This window comes from Phragmites australis, chromosome 6 (genome assembly GCF_958298935.1).
Source record: "Phragmites australis chromosome 6, lpPhrAust1.1, whole genome shotgun sequence".
NCBI classification, from domain to species: Eukaryota; Viridiplantae; Streptophyta; class Magnoliopsida; order Poales; family Poaceae; genus Phragmites; species Phragmites australis.
In genome coordinates, this window is record NC_084926.1 from 9,093,438 (window position 1) to 9,105,179 (window position 11,742).

General features: G+C 42.0%; 1 protein-coding gene across 1 annotated transcript; it reads right to left on the reverse strand.

Annotated features, from left to right (window-relative positions):
* Nucleotides 1-9,942: 9,942 nt before the first annotated feature.
* Nucleotides 9,943-11,511, reverse strand: LOC133921549 (ethylene-responsive transcription factor ERF027-like). Its single transcript, XM_062366471.1, has one exon. It carries the CDS (start codon nucleotides 11,197-11,199, stop codon nucleotides 10,459-10,461), a length of 741 nt encoding a protein of 246 aa, XP_062222455.1. The 5' UTR covers nucleotides 11,200-11,511; the 3' UTR covers nucleotides 9,943-10,458.
* Nucleotides 11,512-11,742: the final 231 nt, after the last annotated feature.

An 11,742-nucleotide genomic window follows, 5' to 3' on the forward strand; every position in this document is an offset into this window, starting at 1 on the left:
TGGGTTAAAGGCGAATTGGAAACACTAGTAGTTCCGATGCTTTTCGCACAAAATAAAGCAAGAATGTGAGAGAAAGCTAACGGTGCAATGACAGGAGCTTTCGACAAAGAGGATACGCGATGGAGATGTGTGAGTAGCAGGTCTTCTACGCTGAAGTTTTCCTACGTGCTTGTTTAGGCATTGGGCTTGTGAGCTAAAGTTATTCGAGCTTAGGTAACGCAAGGTTAGGGCGTAGCTTTTTGTTCATGAGATATATAACGTATCTAGCTCTATTATTGCCCCTAAGTGTAATGTATTGTTGGTTTCAACATATGAAACAGCGTTTGTGCGGCGAGTTGCACAAGCACCGTTCATGCAAAACACTTTTTCTTTCTCGCGCGAAGGGTTATGATTGGTGGGTCAATATATATGAATGCATGTGATAATTGTGACCATGATGCTTGTTGGGGAGTGATGAACTCAAGAAAGAAACGTGTAGATAGAGATCGTATATTCATTTCCCTATGTCTCATATTGCACGCATTTACATATCATGGGTTTTGAGGAGCCCGACCACATTCATGTTGATATATTCGTTCCTTGTCACCCTAAATTCCTACTCATTATCTCCCTTGTCAAGATCTTGTCGTCACTAATTTTGGGATTGACGACAGGATGAGAACCTGCAGTGGTGCTGATAAGGACAATCTGAAGGGTTTGAATACCCGTGATGGAGGGCCACCCCCACCATCACAAATGATAGAGATGTTGGACATTCTCAAGGTTATTTCTCAAAACACGGCTCACCACGTTGGAAGTGGAGCTGACCTTCGTGGAGGCTTCTTTGAGTTTCTTTGCACTCAGCCTCTTATCTTCACTCGTGCTGAGGATCTTAGTGACGCTGATGATTGGCTTCGCACCATCGAACAGAAGCTCGCTCTCACGGAGTGTGAGGACCACGACAAGGTCTGATATGCCACCCATCAACTTCAAGGTGTAGCCAGGGCATGGTAGAAAAGCTATCTCGCCATACAAGCCCCTGACCACCTTATCACTTGGGCGGAGTTCCACTTAGCTTTTTGTGCTTTCTACATCCCTAAGGGTGTGAGGGATATCAAGAAGCAGGAGTTCCTTAACATAAAGCAAGGGGATAAGTCTGTAATAGATATGTGCAGGAATTCAACTATTTGGCTTAATATGCACCTGAATATGTCTCCACCGACACGCATAGACAAGAGTACTATATGGACAGGCATTCTACAAAGATGCAAGTGAAGCTATCCACCCATAGATTCAATGATTTCAACATGATGGTGAGCAAGTCGATCATGGTGGACTACAAAATGAAGAAATATTAAGATGAGAAGAAACACAAGAGGGATACATAGTTTTTTGAAGACAGCGGTGAGCAATGCCCATGCTCAGAACCATCGCTTCTGTCTAATGTGCTGACTATGGTGCCTCCATAATCCATATATTTGGCCTGTTCTTCTCCTTTTCAAGAGCAATTCCAAGAAGTTATGAAGCATCAGAGAAGCAGCTCAGATCATGAAAAAGGGCGTCCATGCTTCAATTGCGGTCAAGTTGGGCACCTTGCCAAGTGTTGTCATTATCCAAAACAAGATGGTGTGGGCAATACCTCAAATCCACTACCACCTCAAGGATAACAAAAGATTTCAGCCTTGAAGCATGGAAATATCGATATCATCACCGTTAAGGAAGCTCAAGAGGAGAGTGGTGTGCTCTTAAGCAGGCTTTCCGTCAACTCTCACCCAGTGATGGTACTCTTTAATTCTGGGGCTTCTCATTCCTTTATCAAGCGGAGTTGTGCCATGACCCATGCCTTTGCCATTCAAGCCATGTACACTCCCAATCTCATAACAACACCTGGTGGGAAGATATTCTTGAAGGATATTGTAGGAATGCATGAATTCTCATGAATGGAGTCACTTTTCAAGCCAGCTTGATCGTGATTGACTCGACATGCTTGGATGTCATTTTAGGAATGAATTGGTTAATCAAGAACGATGCGGTTATCAAGTGTGCACCAAGGTCTATCTCCCTTGCAAGTTCCTCTAATGATCGGGTTACTCTAGGTCTTGACGAGAGTGGTCCACGTCTCTATGCAATGGAGGGTGCCATCCCCATAGATCTTGCTAACAGTTCCATGATGTGTGAGTACCTGGACATATTACTAAAAGAGTTGCCTGGAATGCCACCTGACCGAGAAGTGGAGTTCGCCATCGATTTTAAAAATGTTAGAACTCAAGAAAATACTTTTTGATAATTAATTAATTAATTGTATTTTAGCTTAATTAAATCACAATTAATTAATTACATGTCCTAAAATTATGAAACCACTTGGACAATTCATGTTTTGATTAGTGCTATCTAGAAAAAATATATTTTGGTTTGGAAGTGTTGTTTAAATTATTGAAGTTCATTTAATCTTGATATCTAGTTTATTCACAGTCCTTTTTGGATAGCCCTTAAATAAATTATTTATACCATGAGCATATGTGCTTCAATTCGAGTGTTTCTTGCTGCATTATGTTCATTGCCCAGTACCGCATCCCTATTAGAATTTTGTAGCATTTTTATAACATCTCTTTCATACTCATCATTGCATACGTTCTTCTTAGTGAACAAAGGACCGGAGAGTAATACGGGCGTGATCGAGGGTGATGCAGAAGTTGTTTACCTTGCTTGTGAAGCTGATCAATAAGGCAAGCATCTAAGCATTTTCATCTTATTACTTTGGATCATATATTATGTCAATGGATAAGTTATATTTTATGTATGTTTGCATGTCAATGAGTCTTATGTCGGGTTTTAGGTTAGATCATATTTGTTGCATTACTCTTTCTTGATATTGTTTATCGTTTGATCCTTTATAACCTGGGTTGTTCATATCATATAATGATCTAACTTAAAAAGAATGTGTGATGCTTAGCATGGCTTAGGTCCTCGGTAGAAGTCGAGCGGTGCTTCGGCTATCGTTCGCGAGCTTAGGGCTTACTTTATATCATAAAGATAATGATGGTGAAAGACGGTGTAAGTTAGTGAGGATGAGCTAAGATTTGGGCAGGCAACAGGGATGACTCGAGAAAAGAGTCTCGGATGCTATAAGCTCGCTTGAATCGATTAAGCACCGTCCGTTATTGTAGTTATCTTTAGCACTTGTTTTTACTTACCACGTATCCGTATATGGGACAGATGAGCCGAATACCTTAGGTAGCTGTGATCTTTTGGCATGCTAGTCTCAGGTGTTGTCGGCATAATATGCTTGGAAGAGGTATCTAGTTTACTCTGGGAGTAGTTCTAGATGACCGCTGCTTGTTGAGGCACAAGTTCAAACAGTTGGGGTTTATTTGGGAAAGGTTGACATGACTACCCCTTGTGTGGACCTGTATGGTCACGCAAGTCGTATAGTCCTCAAGTCATGTGGGTAATGAAGGACTCCCTGCAAGGTGTAAAATCAATTTGAATTGTCATGCTCTCGGTCATGAGCACGCTTCTATCAATTTGCATCAATCGTAGAGTTCCGAATGTGGTTGTGAGGGTATGATGGGAAGTGGATACAGATGGTGGTTGATGAGTTGAGATGTTCCAAGTTATAGACATGTTATGATGATAATCTCAGTATAGGAGGGTACAGTTGCTAGGTTGTAGTTGCTCACACTTGCGTTGAAATCGCTTTTGCATTACAAATTCATTTAACCTTTATGGCCAATTCCTTGCTACGCATCCACAAATGCATTCTCCTTGGAGTTAGGTCATTATGTGTACCCACTATTGATTAAGTCTTACGAGTACATTCATACTCACGCTGCTTTTTTTCTTTCCAGGTGAAGATGGGTGTCAGCTGCTCGAATGTCACACTCGGTTTTTCAAAAGAATAACTAGGTGCATTCCACGTGTATGCCAGGATTAGTTTCATCATACATGCGGCGCATTAATCAGTGATATACAGTTCTATATCGAACAAAACAACTTTATTAAAATAATTACTAGAGTTTACAAGACAGCGGCGGAAGAATACAATAGGACTCCTATGGATTCTCTAGGCACACCACATGCAATAGACTGGTGGCAACGCAACATAGGACGCTCCATCTTCATTATAGCCTTCAGCTTCCTTGATCTCCAAGTAGTCTCCTCCAACTGAGCAAAGTTTATTATTGAAAAAAGCAAGTGTGAGTACATATCGTACTCCGTAAGTGTAGGAAAGTATGGCATAAGGGCTTAAGTCAAGAAAAGGTTAGACACTGATTTACTGCACTAAGCAACCTTAACTTATAGCTCCAAGAAACAAGCATCATATTTACTAAGTATGGAGACACAACTTAAACAAGAGGAACAGCTCATCGGATTCCATCCAACTATCAAACTCACCAGATATTCCATATCTGGCTACCAAACTCACCAGGTAATCCCATTACCAGGCTACCCATCCATACCAGAACCCTACTCCCAACTAATCAAGAGGAAGTCCAAGCCGCTCTTGACCATGAGCACGGCTGATCGATCAGCTTTATACTCTACAGAGTTTGCCCATCTTTCCCCATGGATCATGATTTCATCACCCACAGTACCAGGTGACAGTCTCCATGTTGCCGTGCTGATCAGATACTTACACACTTCCTATGGTGTGTCACTAGGAGATCACTACAAGGCCTTCACAAAGCTCCCGTCGACCTGCAAGCACACACCGGGGTTTCACCGCTAACAATGATTACATCACTGCATAAGCCCCCTCTTATGCCACTCAACTATCCATTGGTGCTCACAGAACTGGAGGGGTAGCTAATTAATTGGTTCGTCCATACCCATATAGGCCCCATGGATGGTTGTGGTTTAGCTTAGTTACAGGCTTCAAGAACCGGTTCTTAGGATCCCACACAGGAACAACCATATTCACCTTCTTGCACCATCCTCAACCAATCATTCTATTAGGATCCCTATACCATGTTCCTACAAAGGACTACCACTCCTGATTGTGTTGCATAGACATTACTTAAGTTTTAACTCATAACCCGACCATGACAATGACTAGCATATATACCCTTTATAACCCCTGACTCATCAACATCGATAAGGATAATCATACAAAGCTAGTAAACCCTAACATAAGTTTCTAATTTAGACAAGCATGCAATGAAGAATAAATAACTAATATAAAACCCTACTTTAAGTGCAAAATGAGCAAGGACACTTGCCTGGCTACTGCTTAGTTATCTTCATAAACTCGGTTCTGGCATATATTGAAGTCTCGACCTTGTAGCTCATCGAATCTCTAAAACACCATATTCTGCTCACAAGATCTACCGACAAAAGAGAAAGCACAAAACAACTAAAAAATAATATACCAAACAGAGACAACACATCATAAAAATACTATGATTGGATAGGGTACGATTTTAGAAGAAATTAGACGCAAGAACTGCTCAAATCAGAGTTCAGAAGGAGGACAATAGGCTTTCTGAAGATTAAATTAGGGTTAAAAGGAAAAATGAGATAGAATATTTCCTGGGAATATCCTCGATGAATTTATGATATTATTTGCTGAAGAAAAACCCCAACTATAGCGATGGCATGATATCTGTAGGGAAAGGAATAAAAGACTAGATACATGCGACGACGTGACAATGGCGCAAGGAAATATGGGGTTTGCTAGAAAAAGGTGTGAAAGTACGTCCGAGAATATTAGCGCGTGATATCTAATATAATTCTAGCGTATTGTTTTAACACCTCGAATTCATAGCGTATGTGTAACGACATGTGGGCCCTACATGTCGAAGCATTCTAATATGGGATCTATTATTAAAATAATTCTTAGAGATTATATAGTCCGATGTGACCAATTTTGATAGACATGCATGAACAAGTATGAACTGTTGGAACTTGTTGAATTGGATGACAATATAAAGTGGTATTTGAATTTAGAAGAAACTCGTTGACAAGATTTGAGATGATGAACTCTAGTTGAATTATAAGCTGGAACATGATTGACTATAGAAGGCAGGGGCTAACATGTAAACATCCTAAACATGAGATAAGGACATAAATAAAAGAGAGAAATGGAGGGGGTTTCCTGCAATTGCGCATACCAATAGAGAAGATAGAGAGAGCGGAACAGGGCGATGGCTGGCAGTGGGCTCTCAGAGTCACCAGTGTGAGGCAGCTCGGTGGCGACAGCAGGCGGCTCAAAACAGGCGGCCACGTTGCTGTGGACTCGAGATGGTGCTCACCTTGGCAGCGACACACGGATTAATACACCACATGTATGATGAAACTGATCCTAGCATATATGTAAAATACACCTGGTTATTATTTTGAAAAACTGTGCGTGACATCGAATCCCAGCAGGAGCGGTGTGGTGGCGAGTAGTCGCTATACTACTACTAACCCCGGTCGTTACCTTGTGGGCAAATGGTGCCACCAGCCTTCATTTTATTTCTAGATATTTTTCTTCCGTTGCGATTTATGTATATATGTTTACGCTAGAAAATACTTGTCCTTGTTATTTCGTTTAGCTTGTAATCGCTTGTAATCTTGTTTAACTTGATGTTATGGTTTTCATGTTGTAAAGGTATATGTGGGTAATAACTCTCAGGAGTTACCAGAGTACACATACCGGAACTACCGGAGTTAGATTTACTTTAATTATTCATTGCTATGATCATTGTGGTGGGATATGAGTTAGCACGTGGTACGTCGAGAGACAAACGCAAGCTAACTCTCATCTTATTAAAATGATCATGCTAAAGATTAATTCGAATTTAATTTGAATGGGTCTTCACACGGTTCGTATGCCATGATAGTCGGTTCTTTCCGTACGGGCTACGAACCGACAATAATACTCCATCACTACCGACCCGTAAGAAACCGATAGTGATGAATCAGCCTATAAATTCCGGTTGTGTAATAGTGCATGTAAGGAGAACCATACGCGGCGGCTAGCTTTTGCCTTCTATGTTTGTTCAAATTCATAAAAAGGCCTCTACTATCTCTTGCCCACAAAATTATGAAAGAAGACCTAGCACTACTAGAAAACATAGTTTTGGCAACACATTCTTGTAACACGTTAAAAAATATGTTAAAAGGAATATTTCAGCAACACGTCAAGCGTGTTAAGAAAGATAGGTTGTAACACATGCATCATGAGATTCAAAAAGGTATTGCAATGAAAGGGGTATAGGAACACATAGAAAAGGTGTTACAAAAATAAGTGCTATATGACCATATAATATGCAGGAAAGTTATAGAAAAGGTGTTAAAAAAGAAGTATTATAGGAACATATAATATGCAGAAAAACTATATAAAATGTGTTAAAAAAGCGCTATAGGAATACATAATATAAAGGAAAGCTATAGAAAATGTGTTAAAAAAACGTTATATGAACACATAATATGCAGAAAAGCTATAAAAAATATGTTAAAAAAGAACCACTATAGAAACACATAGCATGCAGGAAGATATAGAAAAGGTGTTACAAAATGAAACACTATAGAACACATAATATGCAGGAAAGCTATGTGAAAAATAGAAAAAACTATTCATGATAAGACATAATAGTACAGCGGTAATACACTTTGCTTGTTAGGGAGACATCCTGGATCAATTCTGACAAGTTACTTTTTTTTTTCCAAAAAATACATGCTACAAAAAAAAAGTGTTACTAATGCCTATAATAATATATATCATACGTGTTATTATAACTTAGTTGTAACAACTTTTATTACATATAGGAATAACTATTATATGTGATAATAAATTTTATCATAATAATATAGGTAATAAAGACACATATCAAATATATTACTACAAGTCTCTGTACCATATTTATTGATTTATGATAACGCGTACTTGTGTTACTACACCCTGGTCCGACATAAAGTAGGTAAAGTTCACTGATTCATCGAACCGTAAAGGATGCCACTGGAAGATGTCTACGTATGCTAACTGAAACTGAAAGTATCCATGCACGCGTGCAATACTGTCAGTGTGCGCAAAGAATATTCATGCCCCCACGTACACTGAACCCAGGCGAATTTAATCTTTCCTTACCAGGAAACTGCCTGTTTTTTTCACCAAATTGATGGTGACTGTTTAAGCAGACGGTTCCTCAAAGTTTTTTTCCTAAAAAAAAACTGTTAAATCAGATTCCTACTTGCGACAAAGCAGCTATGAACATAAACCGTAGACCTGCCCCCCTTTTGTACCTTCATCGTAAACATGGTGTCAGAGGATTGGCCTTTTCTTAAAGAAGCTATTTACTGCTTCTCAACAGTTCAATTATGAGCTCTCGAGAGCATTTGGTTGGAGTGATCTTTTCCTGCTTTTGACCTTACACTGTTTTTTATAGGCTTTCGCTGTTTACATGAATATTTATCCAAGGATTGTGATGATCGGCTTCGGTTTGTCTCGTGGGTGAAAATTAAAGACACCAAGGATCTCATCAGCCAAAAGATAGATCTCTCTCTATATATATATCACCCTTCAAATCTGACAGTTCAGGCCAGCGATTATATTTATGCCAGACAACAGGCAAGATGGCGCATGTAAAGGTAGACAAATCTGAAACGGTTGCATCATTGGTTAACTTTCACCACAAGGTAAATAATGATGGCAAACATGATTTGATATTCCGGGATCCAATCATAAGCGTCACCCCCCACATTATTAGGAGGTGGCACTCCATTTAATCCAGGAGGTGACTGCTGAAAGAATCGCTTTGTTTTAAAACTTCATTACTGCATGAAATTAATGTTGCAAAAACAAATAATCTTGTGATATTGTCAGTACTAGGAGAAGGCTACTATCGTAAATTTGTACACGACTGGATATTGTTCCTAATATGAAAATAGAGATACCTACTAGCCATCGAAAAGTATCACAAAGAAGGATACATATTTATACATGTTCAACCCTCCAAGTTAGATAATAGCCCTACGCTTTATCTTGCTTTGATTATTCTCTAGATCACATAGTACAAAGAGGTTTATATGTGGATATAATGCTAACAACTAGGTGGATTGCTCCGTGTTTCTACTGCTAAGATCTAGACGGATGATAGTTGATTCTGCCGTGAATCTTTGATGGATGTTAATGTTCTAACTACCTAGACCTACTTTAGGGGTTCGCGACTTTAGAGATTTGAAGGCGTGAGTTGCTATCAGACTTCACTTGGCATGAATTGGCTTTGATTGATTTGGCTTGGCTCTGATTCGCTTGGACATTGAACATGCACCACTTCTCTCCTTTTATAATTGGAGGGAACTCGAACCTGACCTACTTGAACTTCTCTGAGCGTAATCTTTTCGGATTGGTAGCTTCCTCATCTGATACGATTATCTTCCTTATATTTTATCTCTATACGCTTATTCCATGACGTCTATGACTAGCTTCGGATCAAGTAGGATATGTAGAATTGTCATATACCCCTTATAGATATATGATATTTATAGAATATATAATTATATATTCTCATTGGCTACGAAGAAAACCTTAAGTCGACAATTAGTAATGCATAATCGTTACAAGATTCTATGCATTAATGTCAAAGTAGCTGTAAATTGTCTCAAGACATTTAGTTTCATGTACGGTTTGAGAAAAAGGTTTCCTATGAAAAGTAAGAAAAGTAAGGTAGTAACTGACAAGAAAACCGCAAACCTATATATGGTATGTAACTGATTTACCCGCTCTTCTGCTACCTTATAATTAGCCATTACAAAACTCAACTAAAAAAACATTTCACAAGAAAGCAGCCCAAATTATTCCCCTTTTTTTGACCGGAACTTTTCAAATATCTTGGTGCCAGTTCTTTCACCCCAAAAAAGGTAACATAGCATATCTTTAATTCAACAACAAACTGCCTACTATATGTAGTATATAGTGAAATTTATATAACCAAGAACCAAGAGGTTCCCACCTAACTACACAAAAAGTTTGACACTTGATTAGAAACTGTAGTGTGGAGCCATGCATGTGCACACCTATATATTTTCTCATCCATAAGACCATCACAAATATTTTCTGGTCTCCACAGTTACAATTGCACCCACATATATACTGTAGTAGCGTCTCCCTGCGATCTACTTGTTGGCACATAAAAAAAGATGTGCTTGCTCTTACACCAAAATGAGATATAAGCCAATTGACTCAACAACTGGACTTTGATCAAGCAAGCCGAACAAGAATAAATAACTACTGAATGAAGGAGAGAAATAGAAAAACAAAAAAGAAATTCGAAAAAGGGTAGCACTTAAAATGGAAGCTCTGGGAGCACTACTACTAGCGAGCATGTCACACTATGTTACCAGATAGAGGACGACGACGCGCCGCGCCGGGGTCCATTGCATCGCCTTATCTTGCCATGATTAATTCTGGTTCGCTATCGGTGTACTAGTTCACTATAATTTGTACTGTTACCACACTGCTTGCCATGGCCTTGGCGCTTAATTAGGCAATGCAATCTACGGGTCATGGTAGCTCCAGAGGCTCTCCCCAACCTCCGACCGGTCCAGCGACTCGTCGGATGTGTCCGGGCTGAGCCTCGGCGGGCTCATCATCATGCCCACGGCCATGTTCCGGAGGAGCAGTGGCATCTCGAAGATTGCCTCTTCGTCCAGGAACTCGTCATTGCCAATTTCCTGCTGCGGCATACAGCTCGCCGCGTCAGCGGTCGCACTGCTCGTGCCGTGCGGCTGCTGTGCGGCGTCGACAGCAGCGGCAGTGGTGTTGCCACCCTGGGCCTGCTCAAGCTGCACGGCGGCCGCGGCCGCGGCGGCCGCGGCACGTATGTCCGCGGGGGACGCGGACGCTGGGGTCTGGCGCGAGGCGATCGCGCCCGGGAAGTTGAGCACGGCGTCGGTCCCACGCAGCGCGCGCGCGGCCACGTCGTAGGCCGCGGCGGCCATCTCGGCCGTCGGGTACGTGCCGAGCCATATGCGGCGCGCCTTGCGCGGCTCCCGGATCTCGGACACCCACTTGCCGCTCCTGCACCTGATGCCGCGGTAGAGCGCGTGCTTCCCGGAGGACCGCGGCGACGGCTCCCCCGAGCTCGTCGCTGCTCCCGGCGCCGTGGCTACCCCCGTCGTGGCGTCGCCCTGCACTACAAGAGAAGGAGAATGAGGCGAGGCAGGGCCCGAACCCGAAGAGTGGCTTGCCAACCCCGCTTGTAGCGGCTGAAGAGTCGGCGGCGGCTGCTCAGCCATGTACCATTAGGGCACACCCATCTATATTTGTACCTACTGACATGTGCCAAATGAAGCAGCAGTGCACCTAAGCAGCTAGCTAGCTATGGTGCACGCAGGTATATGCCTCCCCAACAAGTGTGCGTAGTGCGTCTCGATTTGTGTGTGCGCCTGTAACTCGTGCAGCGGCAGCGAGAGGGAGCTAAGTGTCATGGGATGGACGAAAGGGGAAGGGGGTATATAAGGGTTGGTAAAGAAGCGGGAAGGAAGCGTCAGAACCGCCATGGTGAAAAAGATCGCTCTTGGCGGAGAGCACAGGGAGAGACGCAGAGGAGGCCCGCGCGATGGAGCTGAGGCGGCAGACGCGTAATTTGAGCGGGGTGTATGGCTAGCGGTGAGCTGGAGCCTGGGGAGCAAATCGCACGCACGAGGCGTTTGCCCACCTAATTAAGCTAATCTAGCTTAGACCTCTGTCTGGCCCTCTGCTTCGTCTTAGCTTCCGGGGACCTAGACGGAGATGGCGCCGTCGCTGTCGACCTTTCTCATAGCGTAGGCTTTTGTGGG